This window comes from Copadichromis virginalis, linkage group LG11, assembly GCF_057382275.1.
Source record: "Copadichromis virginalis isolate Kocher_CV1m ecotype Utaka linkage group LG11, C_Virginalis_male_GT1.1, whole genome shotgun sequence".
Lineage (NCBI taxonomy): Eukaryota > Metazoa > Chordata > Actinopteri > Cichliformes > Cichlidae > Copadichromis > Copadichromis virginalis.
Window position 1 is genome coordinate 21,583,754 of NC_140628.1, and position 20,993 is coordinate 21,604,746.

General features: G+C 41.0%; 3 protein-coding genes across 5 annotated transcripts; 2 read left to right on the forward strand and 1 right to left on the reverse strand.

The window, feature by feature from the left end:
* The first annotated feature begins 155 nt into the window (after positions 1-155).
* On the forward strand, positions 156-3,068 carry LOC146698520 (transmembrane protein 276-like). 3 transcript variants are annotated; one of them, XM_085473670.1, is made up of 3 exons: positions 156-336; positions 433-540; positions 791-3,068. In XM_085473670.1, the coding sequence occupies exons 2-3, from the start codon at positions 451-453 to the stop codon at positions 1,331-1,333; spliced, it is 633 nt and encodes a 210-aa protein (XP_085329796.1). In that variant the 5' UTR covers positions 156-336; positions 433-450; the 3' UTR covers positions 1,334-3,068. The 3 variants fall into 3 exon arrangements, with proteins under 3 accessions (XP_085329796.1, XP_085329797.1, XP_085329795.1); XM_085473671.1 differs by having other exon boundaries at positions 156-314; XM_085473669.1 differs by having other exon boundaries at positions 156-540.
* A 158-nt stretch (positions 3,069-3,226) lies between these two features.
* Positions 3,227-12,597, forward strand: LOC146698521 (kinesin-like protein KIFC3). Its single transcript, XM_085473668.1, has 20 exons — positions 3,227-3,537; positions 3,771-3,893; positions 4,060-4,156; positions 4,300-4,451; positions 4,572-4,824; positions 6,705-6,877; positions 7,248-7,313; positions 7,580-7,717; positions 7,797-7,994; positions 8,233-8,406; positions 8,746-8,893; positions 9,002-9,132; positions 9,248-9,359; positions 9,433-9,614; positions 9,692-9,796; positions 9,881-10,011; positions 10,104-10,224; positions 10,353-10,482; positions 11,127-11,356; positions 11,471-12,597. The coding sequence occupies exons 2-20, from the start codon at positions 3,792-3,794 to the stop codon at positions 11,594-11,596; spliced, it is 2,769 nt and encodes a 922-aa protein (XP_085329794.1). The 5' UTR covers positions 3,227-3,537; positions 3,771-3,791; the 3' UTR covers positions 11,597-12,597.
* Positions 12,598-13,055: 458 nt separating this feature from the next.
* On the reverse strand, positions 13,056-20,993 carry ccdc12 (coiled-coil domain containing 12). Its single transcript, XM_085473672.1, has 7 exons — positions 20,847-20,993; positions 17,589-17,662; positions 14,419-14,498; positions 14,227-14,288; positions 14,108-14,142; positions 13,918-13,994; positions 13,056-13,389 (listed from the first exon to the last, which is right to left on the reverse strand). Exons 1-7 carry the CDS (start codon positions 20,928-20,930, stop codon positions 13,310-13,312), a joined length of 492 nt encoding a protein of 163 aa, XP_085329798.1. The 5' UTR covers positions 20,931-20,993; the 3' UTR covers positions 13,056-13,309.

Here is a 20,993-nt window from a genome sequence, read left to right on the forward strand (position 1 = left end):
AATGCAGGTTAATATTTTTTAGTTCGACCAAACATATTCAGCTAATTAATGAGAGCTTTCAGATTTTTTGAAAACAAAATTGCATTGTTTCAGATATCTGTATAAAACACGGGCTCAAAAAAAGATGAGAAATAATCAAGTAATCCGTAAAGCATTTCAAACCTGGTGGTCATTTTGGTTAGAATAGTTGCAGGGTTTACGAATGGCCTTGAATGCACCATTTTGCGCCTGCGCATTGCCAAATCCTTGTTTGTCACGTGTCAAAACAAACGGCCGCTGTTCCTGCTACAATTGTGGTTCCTATCTAAAGTTTGGTGCTGATTGTTTTCTCTGTTTGTCAGTGAAATTTTTTAAATTTTGACACCGTCTCCAGTTTTAATAGCTAACTAAAAACACGCTGATTAAGACTGTAATTTTCCTGGTGTTCTCTAGCCGTGTCTCCCAGGATCAATGGCGTCCTATCTAACAGAGTGGGTCACGTCATGTTTCAACATAATTTTGACAGCCACTGCACTCCACTCCTCTTACAAACTATTTAAGGTGGGTATCACTCAATGTAGTATCTGTGTGTGGACATTTATTTGTAGTAAATGAGTCGTTTCTGCTTTTAATAAATGATAGTAAACTTAATATCCTTGGGTTTGGCCTTCTTTCCTCAGCTATTTCCCTTTATTTTAGTTTTCTTTTTCTTTTGCATCTAACTTTTAGCAGTAAACCGTAAATCTTTCACTTGACATTTGTGAATCTATCTATCCAGCCAGTATCAAACTTGGTCATTCTCTCTCTGCAGGTCCACAGAGCACCTTCAGTAGGCTTCTTTCTGCTTGGGATCTCTGCAGCAATTTCCCTCTTGCATCCCTCCAGCCCGTACCTAACCTCCCTGCAGAGAGAAGCAGAATGGGCTGCTGAGGTGCTGGCTCCAGTGTTGGTCTCCTTTGATTTCCTTTGGCTCAGTCAGGACCATAACACAGCACAGATTCTCCTCTGTGGTTCTTGCCTGCTGCTCGGACTCTCTGACTGGCTCTCAGCAGATACTCTCACAATTATGACTCGCTGTCTGGGCCTATCATCCCTCTCCTGCTGCCTGATGGTGTGTTTGTTTGCTGGTAATGCTTCAGGGGCCTTTGGGAGCATGGCCCTCAGCCTCCCCTTACTGCTGACTCAGAGGTTTGGAACAAAAACTTTTGCTCCTCTGCTTTTTCCAGCTGCTACAGAAGGACTGATGAAGTGGCTTTTAAAGGGGTCACTGTTTATAGGCTGTTGGGTATCAACTCTTGCTCTTGGCAAGTTTCTGTTTGATGTGACTGACCAAGCTGTCTATTTAAGTTCATAGAAATCTCTGGTATCTAGGACTGTGACAGATGTGACTGACAAACTAGAAAAATGCAGAAATCTAATATGCCTATTAATGTGTCAATATAATAAATAATAGCTCCAGTAATAGCTGGTTCAGCCTTCTCAAGGATTTGACATTTATCTTTTTCCTGCATCATCATGCAGCATTTTTATGGCTCATAATGAGCTTTTGGGGAGTAAATGAAACATGGCAGTAAGCATGTATGTAGTAAAGACAGTGAGTCTGTGTTACTTTATTTAAGTGAAATCTATGCACACTGCCTTTTGATAAAAACAAACATTATACTTGTGTAAATTAATCCCAAGTTAAAAGAACTGGTTAAAAAATCCTGTGTTGAAGGTAAGGGGGTTTGTTGTGGGCTTGTCTCATATCTCTACCTTTTGCCTCCTTGTCTCCTCTGACCTTTGTCTATCTGCTCTGTAAGACCCATACTGTTTCTATGTGTGTGATGATGTCTTATCCTCACCTCACTAGGAGAGGAATCAAGGATGTAAGAAATAAGTTTGCGGGTGGGGGGTTGTTGAGGGCGGTACCAAAAAGTTAAACATGATTTATGAATTTGAAACGTATCTATTAAAAAACCCAAGAAACTGAAGGTGCCAGCTGAGGGTGTGGGAAGCTGAAACTTTTAATAGGATTTAAAAATTGGATTTTAGGGTGACTGGGATTTCCTATTCCTATTTCCTATAAAAATAAATAAGCGATATAGGGAGATTCAGGGAAAAGCATCAGGATTTGTGGTTCATCGTCTCAGAGAGCACATGTACTAAAGGAAAGCATAGTTTTAAACAGGGAAGAATATAAACAGTAATTTAGAAGAATTTCCAAACATTAAAGAAATAATTCTGGATGAAATTAAAGATGGGAAAATTTTCCAGCATGATAGTACCACAGCATGAATATTACAATAGTCCTTTTTGTAATGCTTGTTTTTGCTTGCCTCTGCATTTTCTGGAACATACAGCCAAACCAAGAGACCATGACTGAAGATACCCTTTTTGTAGAAGTCTACTTAACATATGTTGTGTTTGACTATTCTAAAGATGTCATTTGTATATTTGAACTTCCTGTATGAATTTCCTTTTTAGCAGTGTTCTTCCATCTTCCGGCTCTTCTAACAGTTTTAATGTTGTGGTTTCCAGCTGCCTCAGAGTCTGGGTGATATTTGTTCTGCAAACTCAGCACGATGTCTGTTTAAGAAAAAAAAATCTGCAGTGGCTGAAGGTTTTGGCCCAGCCCTTATCTCATCACAACTGTTTGATTCTTATCAGTTAATTTAAAGAAGGAAAAAAAAACTTTCTTGGTTTGTATCAACTGTCTTGGTACTTGAAACAACCTGGCCTGTTTAAACCACCCTCGTTTCACTGTGTCCCATGTCATTTACATTGACCTTGTGAGATATTGATATTCCTTACAGTCATTTGTAGTGGACGCTGCAGAGGCTCCCTAAAGATTTCAGGGGTGTGAGCAGCTTCCTCAGCAGTTTTTCCTTTTTGCAGTATATGTGCAAGCATCTGTGCCTTTCTCTGGGACTGCCTATGTCAGTCTTCAGGGAAAAGATGAACACTGATGCTTTTTAGCATTTTTGTGGGAAATCCAAAATGTTATGGTAATTGTTGCCTTTTAAAGTGTTAGTTTTCTATTTTTTGAGCATTTAGAAGTTTGACATTTTGTATTTAACTTGTTAAATAAACAAACATGTAAAACCTGACAGCCATCTCACTGTTGTGCTATCTATCATTGTTAAACCACTTTTTTACTCCTTGAAACCATTCCGATGTTTTCAGATGCATGAAGCTGCAGCTTCTGATTTTTCCGAGCACCTTTTATGGTCACTGTCACCCCTGACTGCGACCGCTGGCATCAAACCTACAACCTCAATCTGTCTCCATGACTGCCTGTATCTGTCACTTCACCACTGCAGCGCATCGGGAAACTGCACTGAGCATGCTCGCTGCAGATGCAGCCTGTAGATGGAGCAAAGGGGAGGAGAGAGGAGAGGACGGTTGGGAAGGAGGCACAGAGGAGCTGCACACAGCTGTGAGATGCTGTTGCAGCTCTGAGAACAAGAGCTGCATGGGAAGAGTCATCACTGGGAATACAGATGGAAGCTGAAAGTGGAACACGAACGATTGGAATGTCGGAGAGTCGACACCAAAGAGGAGAATTCATTTGATAAGGTAAAGAAGTCGAAGCGTTTTATTGTGATGGAACAGAGCGATTGTTACAATAGAAACAATGTTTCACCTCTGTAGAAGTCATTGTGTATTTGCACTAGATTTTGTTATTATGTAACCTTTAAAAATCATTGATATTAAATGTTTCGTTAGTATAAGAGTACAAAAATAAAATTCTGCTTTTCTCCACCTTTGTAAAGATGCGTGCTATTAATGACCTCATTTGTCATCTATAGAGACTCTTGGGCAGCGTGGAGATGTATGCCTTTTACTCCCTTTTGGTCTACATCTTCTACACTGTCTTTAAGAAGGAGGAGGAGGAGGAAGCCTTGGAAGGGGCGTGTGGAGATTCCCCAGATGTACGTCTAGCCATATCATGTCCAGCCTCGGGGGTTCTCGATTGAAATAAATAAATGGGGGGGAACATGCAGGCCATAAGCTCACTAACAAAGGATGTATACAATGCTGCTGTATGCATGTCTATTTTACTGTGTTACTGACTCTTATATATGATGCTGTGCTCAGGAGCCAGGACCTGTTTCCATGGAAACAAGGAGCAGGAGGAGAGATGGCCACACCCCCAAAGTGGGAAAAAAAGCTTGTGCTCGCTTTAGTGAATCAAGTGGGTGCTCAAATAGTCTTTCAGGGCATTTTTAACCATAAAATGAAAGTATTTAGGAATAACACTTTTGTTTTTGTCTACAAGAGATCAATAAGTACATACATTCCTTGACTCTATTGCTTGTGTGATGCGATGTCATCCAGGCAGCAGCAGTGACACAGATGAAATGAGCGATGAAGATGTGGAAGACACCCCTGACATCCCAGCTTGCACTCCTCTGGCCGCTTTTCTATCTTTCAAGCAGGATGCTGAGAAGAGAAGAGCTTCCCAGGTTCAGCTCGAAACAACAGGAAAGGTAACAAGTGTCCAACTGATGTAGGACAGAATAACACGAGCTCGATTTCCCCAAACCGGGGCATTCTGCACATTACTAAGGTTTATGTGCGTGTGTTTGTGTGCGCTCTTCGCTGCATAGTTGGCAGAGTCTCCCCTGGTGGCAGTGATGTCCCACTTGCTGAGTTTTCTGGAGCAGTACTCCCATTTCCAGCAACTGCAGCAGCAGGCTGACCAGTACCGGGTCCAGCTGAAGAGGCACCGAGTCCAGCACCGCCGCCAGATGAAGGCTCTCCGAGCCTCCTACCGCCAGCGTCTCCGGGACAAGAACAGCATCATCAGCAGTCTGGAAGAGGCCATCAGCCAGCAACAGTGCCCCAGTCCACTGAGCGAGGGTGAGAGAGCTGGGATGAGGTTGGAGAAAAGGAGGAGATATGATAGAGGGGGGAGGGAAGGAGCGATGGGGGAAGGGAAAATAAGGGGAACGTGAGATTGCGGTGTATTGTCATGGAGTGTGTGAGACAAAAATGAGGAAAAGGTCAAGGGGCTGTTTCAATAAACCCATCCACTCAGCTGGTGGGAAAAGAGGTGGTGAAAATTACACATGTCTGAAGGTAGATTTATGAGATTCCAGAGTGGGTAGTTGGAGGAAGATGAATTAGCAGGACAATGAATGAAAACGAATGGACTAGGTTCTGTATTTTAAATGAGACAGGGCTCATGTTCTCTCTGTTACAGTGGAGAAAATTCTACAATATTCCATTACTGCTTAAAAAATGTGAAGAGCATTGAGAACGAGAGATTTAAAGCATGATGACTAAGTGTTTTGGTTCATTGTCATGGGGTATTATGTAGTTCAACTACATTTAATGTGGGTGTGTGCCTTTTAAGTTGTCCACCTACCCAGCTTTAGAAAAGAGTTTGATTTTATCTAACTGGGAACACAAAGTACATGCGAGGCAGCACTTTTGTAGAAAAACAGGTTAATCAGATTTATTAGGATGCAAGACGTTTGGCAGTAATGATGTCACAGAAGCCAGACAGACACTGTACAGCTGCAACTGACCGCAGAGCTTTAGATGTTTGTATCTGATGTGCTTCAGATTTGACCAAATGGCTCTTTGACATCGCAGCAGTGTATTCTCTCCCTTGGTGTTGTGCATATGGTCAGGTTGTTAACAGCTCTGTAGATCTCAAGCTCACTTATATAGCCTCAGAGGAATACCTCAATATGCATGATAACCCAAACCAGATTATAAGCATCTCTATAAGTAGGCGTGTTTAAGGCCTTGAGTGCCGGCTCTGTAGTTTCTGCATAAAGATATGTGAGTATGCGGTGAGACTTTGTGGTACTTGTGTAGCGACTCAGTGACTCTTTGTCATGAATAAAACAGGGCTGTTAGTGCTGTTTTATTTCCTGCAAATGCACTTACAAGGTCGGGCACATGCTAGGCAGCACGTGTAAACGTGCTGGACTAAAAATAGCCCAAGGCCTACGTCCCAGGGTTACAAGTCTGTCTGGTTTGTTTGTTTAGTGTCATGCAGGACTGGTTCTGTGCCTCTTGGGTGTGCAGCAGGTAAACCAGTTTGTATCTTTGTCTGTGATCTTTCATTCAGTATTTAAACCGAATGGTTTGCCCTGCATGCAGATGACATTTATCAGAGTTTAACATACATTTTCATGCACCATTTCAAGCTGCTGTCTTAAAATTCACATCGTTACATTAGTACCTCTGCAGCTTCAAGTGCTTGCCAACACATTTACGCCTGCACCACTAATTCACAGCTGTGGCCTCGTCTCCTTTTTGTTTTTCAATATCTTGCACCACCACCTCTTTTTGATACAGCAATGAAATCTGACATAACGCGTTGATAAAATTAGCAAAGAGCCCAGCAAGGAAAATTAGACGTGACAGAACCCGATGAATCATTGAGGAGGAGGGAAGCGATTAAAAGCTGTCGGGCATGCAGCTCAGGTTCTTGTTGGACAATAGGCTCTTTTTTTAATAGGTTGTTGCATTTTTCACATGGTGGGTGAGGGAGCTTTCAGCACACTTTTCATTTTCATTAATATTACAGTCACTTGGAAGCTTTTAGGTGCACTGTAGAAGTGGTATTAAATTAAAATTACTGCATTTAAAAAAGAAAACGAGTGAGTGGAAGTTCAGATGTTATTGATTCTGACTATTTGTGACTGGCATAATATTAATATGTTTACAAAGACCTTGTTTGCGCTTAGGCTGATGATTATAATGGATGTTATTTGGTCCACCAGGTGAGTCTAGTAGTGATGAAGGGGCACAAGCTGGGGTTCACAGGCTGGTGCAGTCCCTGCACGGCCTGCAGGGTGAGAGGAGTAGGCTGAGAGGAGAACTCCGTCTGCTGCACTCCCAGCTGGAGCAGAAGGAAAGGGACAGACACTCTCGAATACAAACCTTTCAACAGCAGGTAGACCACTCCTTACTAGTTAGCTCCTAGGCTAGACCAATTTAAGCAAGAAAAAATGCCACCTGAAATCCAAAGTTGCTCTTTAACTTTCAGTGAGTTTTTAGATTTTGTTTTATTATGAATGCATGTATATACTGAAAAAGGCTAATCCAGTTAAAGCACAAACATATCCTCTTGGGTGTTACGCTGTCGTTCTGTTATCTATTCTATGCTGCCTTTCTGGAAGGGTCTCTCAAAATATATCACAAAATATAAAAAGTAAAAAATATGTGCACATAAATCATCAGCTTGACATTATGTTACATGTAATAAAAGTAAATTTTAGTTTTAAATGTCTGTAAAAAAAACATGGTTTTGTAATTTTGCACAGATTGATGAGCTGAAGAGCTGCATCGAGGAGCGTGAGGAGGAGCTGTCAAGACTGAGAACAGCCACTGTAAGAGCTGCACGGTCAAACTATTGACTTAATCGTTTCTCAAGTCTTTGTGAGTGTCCACTTCATCAGCTGAGCTGCCACACGACCAAGTTAAAAATAGCCAAGCAGTGGTCTGCTTGCCTTGTACAAAACCTTAACTAGAAATTACTTTAAAAAAAAAACATTGACCTAAATGTATACATATACTAAATAGACATTTTTCTGATAAATGATGGGATTTTTTCTGTTAATATGTTGGTCCTCAGCCTTATGTTTCATGTCCTCAGGGGGCCACAGACTCGGAGAAGCGGGTCCTGTGTCTGTCAGCAGAGAATGAGAGTCTGAAACAGAGCCTGAGCGTAACTCAAGGCCTCCTGCAGCAGCTCTCAACCATCCCCTCCCAGTCGAGCACCATGCTCATCAAGGTGAGAGGGACCAGCACAGCTGAGTGCTCACAGACATTCAGTTTAGGCCTTCTTAAACTTGTAATCTACTTTGCTTTAGGAAAATGAGAACCTCCGTGGCAGAGTGCAGCAGCTGGAGCTCTCCCTACAGCAGCGTGCTGAGCAGCTGTCGCAAATGGAGCGACGGAGTGAACAAAGCGAGTGGAGAAGAGGCGAGGAGCTGAGGAAGAGAGAGGACAGAGTGAGAGACCTACAGCTGGAGTTGGATAGAGAGCGAGGCAAGGAGCCCGTTATTAAGGTAAATCTTATTTTGGAGAATTTTTTAAATGGATTTGAACAATGGCCATAAACTTTTCAAGATGATGAAGAAAATGACAGAAATGCTTTGTGACTGATTTCGTAACTTATATTGTTGAGTAGAAACACACATACATAAAGAATTAATAATGTAGATAATTTGATTTGGGTATACTGACAATATCTTTTCATATTATTTTAGAGAAAATGCCCCTAACTAGATGTATCTTCTCTGCCAGTATGTCACGCAGACCGTGGAGGTGGAATCTCCAGCCACAGTAAAGCAGCTAACCAAAGCCAGACAGAGGAATGAGTTGTTGTCCGAAAGGCTGTCCGGTCAGAATGAGCGGTGCAAACAGCTGGAGGAACAGATCAGGAAGTCAGACGAATACAGCTGTAATCTGCAACACAAGGTGACGAACATTGGCAGTACCATTTGCACAAGTAGGGACAATGTGCTCCACCAATGTTTGAGCTTTTGTCACAGGCAGCAGCAAATAAAGAAATGAATTACCTTTGTTAGCTGTTGGGTGGAAGAAGTTCCAAAAAAAGAGGTATAAATCAAAAAACACCCCGTTTAGTTAACACATCATCACAGGATGGATAATCAAAGTCAGAAGGAGGATGTTTCTGTGTTGCTGCTGGAAATTCACAGTTTCATTGACAGAAGAAGTGATTGCAGAGCAGAATCTGCACATACTGCAGCAGTCGAGCTCACAGACTGACAAGCTGCTCTGCTGAACCTCTTACAGATTGCGGCGTTTGAACAAGAAATCAGTAAACTGAAAGAGGAGCTGCTGAAAGAGATCGGCCACTTGGAGGAGAGGAAGGAGGAGGCTGTGAAGGCTGCTGCAAACTGCTCAGCAGAACACTTTCAGAACCTGCAGGACCAATTCTTCAGTGAGTAACTGAACCTCCAGGAAAAGAACTCTTGGTTTCTCCAAGAGGAATTGAAATAAAAAAGCAACTGGATTTGAAAAAACTGGATTTTTTTTTGCCTTTTGTCAGGCTTGCAGAAGCGTCTGACATCACTTCCTCCAACTTTACGCTCTATGAAGACAGACTACGCCAGCCTGAGGAGCCAGGTTCGAAATTTCTCAGAGTTTTATGGAGCAGCTATCAGCGAAGCAAAAAAACAGGTATGTGGTGCCTTGAGAACTATGTTTAATAAATTTGCCTATCTGACCAAATCAAAAGGTTTCATGATGGAGGGTTTTTGGGTTTTGTTTTTTTTTTTGTCTTTTGATGTTGCAGATTTCAGCTGCTATTAGTGAGATGTCTGAAGCCAACAAAGATCTCCTGGAGAAATACAGGAAAGAAGTCGCACTGCGCAGGAAGTATCACGAGCAGCTGGTGGAGCTTAAAGGTATAACACTGAAAGGTTCAAACTGGCCGCACCAAGTAAAATCAGCATCACTGAGCGAGCTCCCTGTTTGCAGGCAACATTCGCGTGCTGTGTCGCGTGAAGCCAGTGCTAAAGGAGGACCAGCACGGAGAGGACCACTCGGTGGTCGTGACGACGGACCCCAACAACGAGTCCTCGCTCTCGGTGCTGAGCAAAGGAAAGGCTCGCATCTTTGAAATGGACAAAATCTTCCACCCACAGTCCACACAGGAAGAGGTAATAAAGATGACACGTGTAAAGGAAGTATTATTGTACAGCAGGAAGACCGCTAACCTTTATTTTGGTTTCCTCAGGTCTTCCAGGAGATTGAACCTCTTGTGACGTCCTGCATCGATGGATACCACGTCTGCATATTTGCTTACGGACAGACGGGCTCTGGAAAAACCTACACTATGGAGGTAAAACACTGATTACTGTACGTGCTACTCATAATAGACATTTAAAGGTTTAATATACAAGCTAAGTACCCTTTTTATTTCCAGGGTACTGTGGAAAACCCAGGTATCAACCAGCGAGCACTGAAACATCTCTTCAGTGAGATTGAGGAGAGGAAGGACATGTGGTCTTACAGTGTCACAGTCAGCTCTGTGGAGATCTACAATGAGGTGCTAAGGTACAGCTTTCCTCTTTTTTTTCTTTCGATAGAGCCTTACCTAAATAATAACTACCACTTGTAGATGTGGCTACTTGTATTTTGTATTTTAGAGACCTGCTGAGTAAAGATGGAGAGAAACTGGACATAAAGATCAACCCGGATGGAACAGGACAGCTGCACGTGCCGGGCCTCAGGGTCATCGAAGTAAAGAGCTTTCAGCACATCAAAAAGGTAAAAAAATGTTTGCTTCTCTTCTTTTTATTTGTTTTCAAACACCCACACAGATGCAATTTTTTGAATTATGATTCAGCATTAGAAAAATGATTACACTTATGCTAATTGATTGATTGCTAATCCAGATTCTAGCAACAGCCCGAAGGAACAGGATTACCTTTGGCACTCAGATGAACCAGCACAGCTCCCGCTCCCATGCCCTGCTTTGTATCACTGTTCAGGGCACTGACCTCGCCACTGGTTCCAAAACCACAGGTCAGCTATTAATGCATTTCTGGTTCAAGATGGAACGTTTACACAAGGGTGTCAAACATAAGGTGCGGGGGTCAGAATCAGCACATCAAAAACGCCAATCCAGCCCGCTGGACGGCTTTGGAAAATATAAAGGAGGGAATACATTTTTGGACTTTTGCCTGTATTGTTTTTCAAGTTTGTTCAAGTCCACCCCCACAGCCATTTATGCTATTTTATGTTTTATGATTGAGGGACAGTTGCGGCAGTGAGCTACTAGAAGTCTTTCTGTAATTTTACACATTTGTCATGTAGAAAAATCTTTATCTTGTAGATGTGTTAGTGAAATTTCACTTCCTTTATCTTACATTTAGATATCTCAGGAATTAAATGTGTAATTAAACATCTTTACTCTGACAGAAAATGCAGTTTTGACTCGTCCAAGCCACTTAATATCACTTATTATCATGGTTTACAGTCTAATACCTACTTTAAATTTAGGTGAGGGCAGGCTGTGAATTTACCCTTTAAAACTGTCTCTTCACACGGGTATCAGTGTGTAAAGGTTGGGATGAGAAGCAGGGGTTAAGTGTATAAGACAAACATCTGGTATGAGTCTTTGTTGGAATGACTGACTTTATTGCTGACATTACTTTTTCGCTCCCCAGGCAAGTTGAACCTGGTGGACCTGGCTGGCTCGGAGAGGGTGTGGAAGTCCGGTGCAGAGGGAGAGAGGCTGAAAGAGGCCCAGAATATTAACCGCTCTTTGCTGGCACTGGGAGACGTAATTCAGGCACTTAGGGCTCGGCAGACACACATCCCCTTCAGGAACTCCCGTCTTACTTATTTATTGCAAGACTCCCTGGGAAAGGGCAGCAAGACTGTCATGGTTGTGCAGGTAAGATTACTGCTCCAGTCCTACTTAATACCTGATTTATAAGCCTGTGATCATTTACAGTAAATATAAATTCTTATAAGGAGCATCATTTTTGTTCAAATTGTTTTACTAAAGGTTTCTGCTCTGGAGAGTAATGTGGGAGAGACCTTGTGCTCGCTGAAGTTTGCTCAGAGGGTGTGCAAGGTGGAACTGGGTCCTGCTGCCAGGAAGATTGAATCGGGTGGAGGACAGTGTGACTGACAGCCTTGAACCACTAGCAATGAATGAATCAGTCAGTACCAGCAAATGAAAACTCCACACTATCAACAAGATTACGAGCAATCGTGCTCAAGGGCTAAATCTGCAGGCGTCTACTTGGCACCAAATGCCAGCCTGCAATCAAGGTTAAATATTGAGGATTTTATTCTCCGCTTTGCCATTTTCTGCTTCTGTTCCCTTTATTATTGTTAAAATCTGCATGCAGGCGTATTTATTCTTCCACTCCGAGTGCCAAAACATCATCTAACTCGTCCCACTGTCAGAACTTTGATGCTTCCTCTGATCACTCTAGCTCAGTTTCTTAAATGCAAAAATCCAGGATCTGTCGTTTCCTGTGATCATCAGTGTTTAGAGCTACAAACCTGCTCATACAGGTTTGATAAGCTTCCAGAGCCACAATATCAACACTTCTCTTTTTGCAGTATTAGTCATTCTGCTATAAATGTCTGTAGTTTGTAGGCTTCGTCGCCAGTGTGGTATATTTTTGAAGGTTGTAGTGTGTAGGAGAGTCTATTATGGGCTATTATTCATATCAATGACATTTATGTCACATGTTTGTGTAGTTTTTTTGTGTGAGTTTCAGATGAGCAGTGACTGAATTTCTTTTTAGATCTTTGATAAGAGTTTTGTGTAAAGAGGGAAGCTGTTGGAGGGAGCAGGTGGCCTTGTATTAGACTGGTAAAATAATCAGCTGTGCAATATCCTTCTTCTCGAGGACAGTTTGGGCCTATTGAAATCAAAGATGCACTTTATTGTGAAAGGATAGGAGCATTTCAGTTCAGGTCCGTGCAGTAGTGAATGTCATACCAAAAATACAGCTTATTGTTCATAACTGTTTGTCATGTTATCACCCACTGATTCAAAACTAACTTTTGAGTCAAATGTAGCAAGACATTAGTGTTGCAGTAACTACCATGAGTGCTTAGGTGTCACTAAATGATGCTTTTCAGAACATTTTCTGAATAAATGTGTGTTTAAGTGTTCTTTCTCTTATTTGATGCTCAGTAGCATTTGACATGCCATCTCCATTTGGATTTTCTGTTGTAGCTCTTACATCTCTGGTCAAATGTTGATGGAACACCATTTACGGAGGACCGAGCAATAGGTGCAATGTGAGGCACAGAGCCTCTGTAGTGTAGTTTCTTTTTGCCCATCAATCCATTTCCTTACACTTATTCGATTCAGGCTCACCAGGGGTGGAGAAAAAAAAAGTAAAAATATCAAATACAATTGAAATGAACTGATATAAATAAGATGCAAGAGACATATCAATGTCATTTAGATGCTATTATCCAGTTTAAACTTTTATGTTCTATGGAAACATCAGTTTACGAGATTATGATTTGCAAATCACTGCATTTTGTTTTTGTTTATATTTACATTTGTCTGTTTTCCTCAGTTTTTTTAAGGCAGCAAAAATTACAAATGAAATGGACAGCAATTTAAAAAACAATATTTTAATTTTACAAAATATTGGCCGTTACATTAATAATGCATCTCCAAAAAAACCCCCACATATACAGAATGTACTACAAGGACAGAAGCTATGACTCGCCTGAAGACCTGACAGGAAACACTGCTTTACTCCCTGCACAATTAAATCATCCACCTCTGTATGCACAACCCAGATGTGACTGCTGCAGTAAATCTTGGGCATCTCTGTTTAGTCTCCTTGTTTTCTGTCACATCTTGGATTCAGTCTGAATCTCCCGCCTCTGCTCCGATGGCTCCAACGGCTCCGGCCAACTCCTCTTCATGGCCTCGCAGACGATCACCTGGAAAGACATACACACAAACACTCAATCTGACTCATTCATTGACCGCATCCTCTGATCATAAGCTTAAGACAATGTTTTCCATCTTCCAAGTAAGATCTTATTCAGCCTTGTAGATCACAGGAGGATAATGATTTTTTTAAAACTAACTTTTAAAGATGTATCTGATATTTTTGATGAAATAACATACAATACAAACCTGTCCCTAATACACATTAAAACAAAACCAGGCTTCCTGTACTTTAAATGCTTTTAAATAAAGGTCTTCAGTAATCAGTTACGCACAATAAAAATATGGGAAATCTCCTACTCGACTTAAACCTGTGATGTATCTCTCATTTTGCCTATTTTTAGAATCACTCATCAGTTATGATCACCTCTGATGTTATCAGACAGCTTCAAGCCTCCAGAGTCTGTCAACCACAGAGCAATTAGCCTAATAAATTATGCCCAGCTCAGGCACCGTCATCTCTGTGGCCTCACGAAAATGTAGTGATAAAAGGCAGAAACATAACAGGAAATACTGACGGATGAGCTCAGCGATGGCTCTCTGTGTTCTCCTCTCCAACTTCTCCAGCTTCTTTGCCACATCGCGCTTTAGATCCCTAAATCCAGAATTACAATTTTTAAAAAAATCATTAACGAAATATCTTAAAATACACCAAGAGTTCATCATGCACCATACAGCTTGGAAAGCTATTTTGAAAACAGGTCTTACCAGTCTGGTTTTCTTGGGGCAAGGTTGGCTAAATCCTGAAGAAAGAAAAAGAAAAAACTCAACATGGCAGATAAAAATGCTTCAGTGAAGAAAACTCACGTTTACACAGGGGTACCCACCACTTCCTCAATGATGGGCTCTGGATTAGCTGCCTCTAACTGATCTTTGACTTTATCTTCCACTGCAAACAATAAATACTTATCATTATATAGCCAACAGGAGTCAAAACTACAATCAGTAAGGCAGCATTGACACCAAAAAGGGTTTTTTAAATGTTTTTTAAAGGTCGCCTTTGATTGAAGATTTCTTACCTGATGCTGGTTTGGCTTTAGGCACCTGTCTTTCCTTTAGCTCTTCATCCTCTGGAGCGTAATTCCTCAATTTCAGTTCTCTGTGGAAAAAAATACCACTTAATGTGATACTACTATTAGAAGTCTGAATGCTCTTAAAATGCTTTTTTCATACCATTAACCCACACTCTAGACCTCCAGGAGGTGGCAGTGTAGGCAAATATACTCCACCGGAGACTAAAGAGCATAAAAGACCACCTGCAATCCCTACACAGCTGCACATCTAATGTCTAAAGAAGGTTGGGTATAATGTCCCTCTTTATTCCCGTGAACACTTCTGATTAACATGTTCCACCTGCCGCCGGGCAGGAGAGCAGCAAACAGCTGAGGAATTCTTCCCTTGATGTTGAATTATACCGTCTTTCATCACAACTCCACATGGAGGAATTGTTGGCAAGCTTAGCTGACATCTCTGCAGATTAAACCGAGGGTCCAGAGGCAGAGGTAAACTACCGTCTGCCCAAGCACCAACCAAGAGTTATCAGCTGCTCTGAGCTTAACGTGGATTTGTGATGAAGCTTGAGAGCGTACACTCTTGATGCATTCATCAGACTCCTGGTGCTGCCAAAAGACAGACCAATGCCTTGTATGGGTGTGGGCAAAAATGCTAGTCATGTTCTGTGGTTGGACGCCTGAGGTCCACTTTTAATTCACACATCTCTCTTTCTCTACCTCCAGCATATCAGACCTTGAAGGGGCTGTTTTAAGGAGGCACTGTGCTGGTTTGTCCAGCTGATTATTAAAAGGGACTTTTTTTTTAGCATTAAAACTGCAAACACAACAAATAGAAATAAGACATTCTGTTGCACTTATCTGAAAGGAGCACAGCCTGCTGTTTAAATCGTTGCATCTTTGCAAAAGGCACCCAATGAGAAGAAAGTCAGCTCAAAGAGTGCACAAAAGTCTAGTATATGGTAAAAAAACGACTATTTGAAATAGTTAATCATGCAAAGCTATTGTAGGAGCATCTACAATGAAAAATATGGACCTGGTAATGAGCTTAACATGTCATCTTTATTTAAAACATCGTTACTGCAGTAAAATTTATGTGATATGCAGAGGTATACTGATAAACTGCTTTAAAAGCAAGCAGAGCAGGTTTTCCTAGCAGCCACAATACACTTCAAAGGTTAGTAGAAGCAGTCATTTATCAGCCTTCATCACGTAAAACTGAAATAAATAGAAATGCTTTCAAAATGATAGCACAACATGTCTTCCTCAGGCATCCTGAAGCTTGGGTTGGAGCTCTTCTGTTACCCCTTATCTTCTGACAGCTTTCTACAATTAACAAGCTATTAAACAGGCACAAACGTAGCCCAAAACATGTTGCTACATGTAAGAAACATGAACACATTTAGCACAATCCTCAACTAAATTATGCATTATACTGTGTTTAAATAATTAACGTATATACGGGGCCAGAGGAAAGGGTGGATAAGTGTCACAACGTCAAGCACAAAGTCATTCTAATCTCTACTGTCTAAGAATGGAGCTAAAGTGGCACGCAAAGTTCCAAAAATACAAAAAATAATTCCTGTAGGGAGCAACATCAAGGTAAGTGGGAAGAAAGGAAACATCAGCGTCATCATCTGAGGACCACGTCGTGGAGGTGCTGGAGCCTATCCTAGCCATCACTGGGTGAGAGGTGGGATACACCTCGACAGGTCACCTGTCTATCACAGGGATTTTGTGCTATTTTTTTAAGAGGGTTTGTCACAGACAAACTGTGCTACGACTCGAGGGAATTATAACCCACTAATCTATCAGGAATCCTCCCCCCGCCTCCAACCCCACACCCCCTTTAGCAGAACAAAAAAAACAGGACAAAGAGTTCATGTAAATTTTCGCCCTTCAAAAGCTTTTTGTTCCTGACTGTCTCTTAGTTTTACACTTCCAAACCTTTTGACGGTGTTTACACATTTCCACTTCAAGCACACCGTAGCATCAAAGAGAACCTGTGATAAATTCAGAGCTCTGGTCGAAGTCTGGCTTTCTCAAAATGTTTAGAGTGAACTGTTTTTAAGGAGGAGGTGCAGCAGTGTGTTCAAATGTTTGCACTGATAAAGCTATCTGCTTCATCAAACCCCAGTAAAAATAATTCCAGGCTACCAGAAATCCTTTAATTTAAACGTGAAATTAAAACAAAAAACTAACATGTAACAACAATATTTCCAAGTTCAGATTTCTTAAAACATGTTTGCCATTTCCAAGAACTCTAAATCTACTTACCTATCTTTAAAAAAAGAAAAGACAGGGAAACACCCTGACTCCTAACAAGATCTAACAGGAAAAGCTGCCTGGTTTGGTTGGTGCCTTTTGTGGAACAGGCTTGGAGGAATGCATGATATCACACAGGAAGCTAAAAGGTTCTTTGCAATCTTAATGAATTCATTTTGACATTTGAAACTGGTGAAGCTCTCACAAATTAAAATTGGAATAACCTTGGGACAAACATTTTGATTGTTCTGCTCCCTCATACATTCGTTTAGTCATTTGATGCCCCATGAAATTTTAATACCAATCCCAAGATACATTACACTGGCACCCTGCTAAAGATGAGTCTCAAATTAAAACATAAAAAAAAGAAAAAGAGAAAAAGCCTATAGACTGCATTGAGCAATAATTAGCCTTCGTTGCAGACAAATGTCTAAGTTAGGCTCTTAACCCTACAGCGAGTTTCTCATTCGCATGAAAGAGATCTGCCCTGTTGGACTGGAGGAAAAACAGAGGCACTCCCTTGGTGCCGTCAGTGCAGTCATTAAATATAAACAATGGAAAAAAGGTCCTGTAGGACAGGAAAGATGGCTGCTCCTTCCTACAAATGAACGCACATAAGTTGAGTAAGCTGAAGGTTATTTGAGCAGCTACTAGCACAAGGCTGGGATCCAGCCAAGTGTAAATACTGCATTTCACAACTTACACCGAGACATGCATTGGTGTCTAGATAAAGGGCAGATAAATGCTCTGATGATGTACTTGTGAGTCAGTTTCAGTTCCGTTTGCACAGCTTAAAAAGCCTCAGCTAAAGGGGCGAGTAACAGCAATGAGTGGAGACGCAGTAACAAGCTTTTATGACGAATATTTAAAAGATAACAGGCGTTTGTTTTCTGTGGGAGGTGCAGCAAACCAACCTGTGTTTCTCTTGAGTGGCCTCTTCTAATGTGGCTTTTTTGCTCTCTGGCTCCCCATCGTCCTGCTCTCGCCCCTGTAAGGACATCAAAGTTATTAACATTACCGGCATTAATTGTTCATTATTCTTAGAGTACAAACTAGAAAAAAAAAAACACTAAAAAATTATTGTAATCTGCCCTGAAGAATCATTTTGTAACATATGATAAGAAAATGAAAATCATTTTTTCTTTTATATTATTTACATAAACGAAATGTGTTGGCAGTGGCTGGTGAAAGTGAAGGTATGTATGTGGTCATTTTAGCTCCAGCACCATAGAAAAACATGGTGCTGTTTGCATAGAAAAACAAACTAATATCTGCTTGTTGTCACTCGTCATTTGAGAGTCAAATAATGAATTTACATTTTAAGCTGCATTATTTCTTGACACTGAGCTATTCAGGAGAAGTAGTTCATAAACCCTGAGAACTCCATCCATTCTCTTATGCTTATCCTTATCAGGGTTGCGTGGGAGGGGGGTTGGTTGCTGGAGCCTATCCCAACTACAATATGGCAAGAGGCAGGGTGCACCCTGGACAGGTCGCCAGTCTGTCGCAGGGCTAACACAGAGAGAAAGACAAAAATTCGCACTTACATTTACACCTATGTGTAATTTAAAATCAGCCCCACTAATCCAACTCTGATTACTCATCCTGATCATTTAAAGCTTTGTTTCTAGTCATGATGCATCTGAGATGGTGTCACACACTAAACCTTTCATTTGTAAACAACAGTGTAAGTGAAGAATGAAAAAGGCTTGCAGAAATTCCAAAAGCACAATATTGAGCCCATGTCACATCTTGTAACAAAGGATATCAAACCACTCCCAGCTTACATTTTCCTGAAGAGACTTCCTGACCACCTGCTAGAACAATTCAGGGTACTGGCTCATTCTTGAAGCGCAGCACAAACGGAAAACAACGACACACTGCAGGAATGTCAATGATCATTTATCGGCTGTTGCTAGCAAAACTAGATAACGTTTGCTTAGTGAAAGTTGTGATCCAGCTTCCAAAACAGTAGCTTTCGCATTGAATGGGCCTTCCTGTTGCTAAATGAATTGATAACTAGAATTGAAACTCTGCCATAGTGGCGGACAATGATTGTGTAACCTTTAAATTGTTCAACACAGACTGCAGCCCTGTGGAGGAGTGACAGAAAATCTGGTGCAACATCCCCGTCTGAGTCCTGTAGTCCAAGAGCCGAGGTGTGCTGAAGCAAATGCAGCATCAGTTCTGATTGTACATGATGAAGAACTCATTCTCAAACACATCTAACACACTGCTTAAATTTACTACACAACTGACTGCTTTGATTTATTCTCGGCATATTTAATAAAACTGAGGTACCTGCATACTTTACTCAAAATCCTCCAAATAACAGGGAGTCCGAATTTACCCTACCGTATTTTTTTTACCAAGGTTTCTCCAACTTTCACCATAAATGATGCATTTTTTAACTAGCAAGTTTATTTTTGTTCCATTTACACTGCATCAGTATTAGTAAATGAGAAACAAACAATATCTGAAAACTATTTATTTATACATCTACAGTATAGTGACTTGATAAATGTAGACTATAGTGGCAATCATCACTGTTTTCTTCTTCCTCAGGGTGCTCAACACAAACATACACTAACACTCACCTGATTCACTGATACACTCTACATGTATATACCATTAATTCTGCACTAAAGCTGCTACAGTATTTTTAGTAAATATATTTTCTTTATTTTATTTTTACCCAAATGCTACTTATCTGCAACTTTACATTTCTATGCACCATTCTGAGGGAGCTCTGAGCCTAAGAATTTCATTGCCTTTATATGACAAATAAAACCTGAACTTTGGCTCGATACTGTGGTATCTGACCTCCCAGCCCATTGTTCCTTCAGTGGTGCTAGTTTCAGTCATTATGCAAATGTACTGTTTATAAGATTGGGAAAACCTGCAGTCAGCTGAGGCTGAAGAAGTCACTTGGATGAGTGATGAAACGTTTCTCCCACTGAAAACGCTACGTCCAGATGAACAGAATTAACTTTTGGTGATACTGTGATATTCATTTCAATTTCTTTATTTACATGAGTGTTTGAGGTTGAAGTTTGTGATGAAGAATATTTATCCATTTATGCTTAATTTCTTTTATTTTATGTATTGTTAAGAAAGATTAGAATGAACGAGCTGTGTGGGCAACGTTTTTCAGAAGTGAATACCCACCCACCCACCCAAGTTTTGAGCCACCCTCATTTCTTGATATGTTAATAGGAAAATAAGAAAGCACAGTTTGCACAATTCTAACAGTCTTGAAAGTCAATATTTGGTATGACCCCTTTTATTCAACACAGCCTGAGCTCTCTTCGGAAAGCATTCTTGTCATTTCTTTAAGTAGTCTTCAGAAATAGTTCTCCAGGCTTTTTGAAGGACATTTAAAGCTCTGTCTTCTTTTCTGGTTTCTGTCGAGACGATCCCACACTCCTCATGTTGAGATCTGGTCTGACTGACAGTGCTTCATTGTGTGTTTTTCCATCCAGTGATATTTTTAATGCACTGGCAGCTTTTTGAGATCTCTGTCGTGCTGAAAAGCAAACCTGTTCCCAATGAGACACTTTCCATATGATTTTGCATTGGGGAACAAAATGCTACTTTTCCTTTTTCATAACTCCATCAACTTTGACAAGATCCCTAACACCACTGGCTGACCTGCAGCGCCAAACCATAACACAGCTTCTACCGTGGAAGCAAAAAGGAGAAATGATGGCCCAAGACTCTTGCACAGTATTGTAAACTGGGTCGTAAATGATCTATAGTCTAACTGACTGTAGTTAATGTACAGCATCTGATGTAGTATCACTGTAACTGACTTTGAGAAGCGGTTTTAATTCAACTGTCGACGCTAGCAGCGACCTAACATGAAACCGAACTAAAACACAACGAGAATGTCACGGTGCAAGAACAATCACATGAGATTAGAATAAATGCAAAACATACCAGTAAAATAACAATTAATTACTAAAACTGTTTATATTTAAACGAATTTATCGAAACTTTGACAGCTCACTAACAAAGCTACGGGCTAAAAATAAGGCTGATTTTACACACGAGTATGCTAGTATTAGCTAAAAGCTAAGTCTGCTAACGGTACCTCAGTGTCAAAATGACGGGGTTTCTGTGGCCTGTGCTACACTTTGCAACATACCGCCAACGCCATAAAAGAAACTTACATGAAGCTGTTTCTCTCTTAGAGCCTTTAGCCTCTCCTTCCTCTTTAGAGCCTGCTCCTGAAGCGACCCAACACTTTGCTCCATGTTTTTAGCCACACGCCGCTCGATTCTCTCTGAAATCTACTCATTGTCCTAATCGGACAAAAG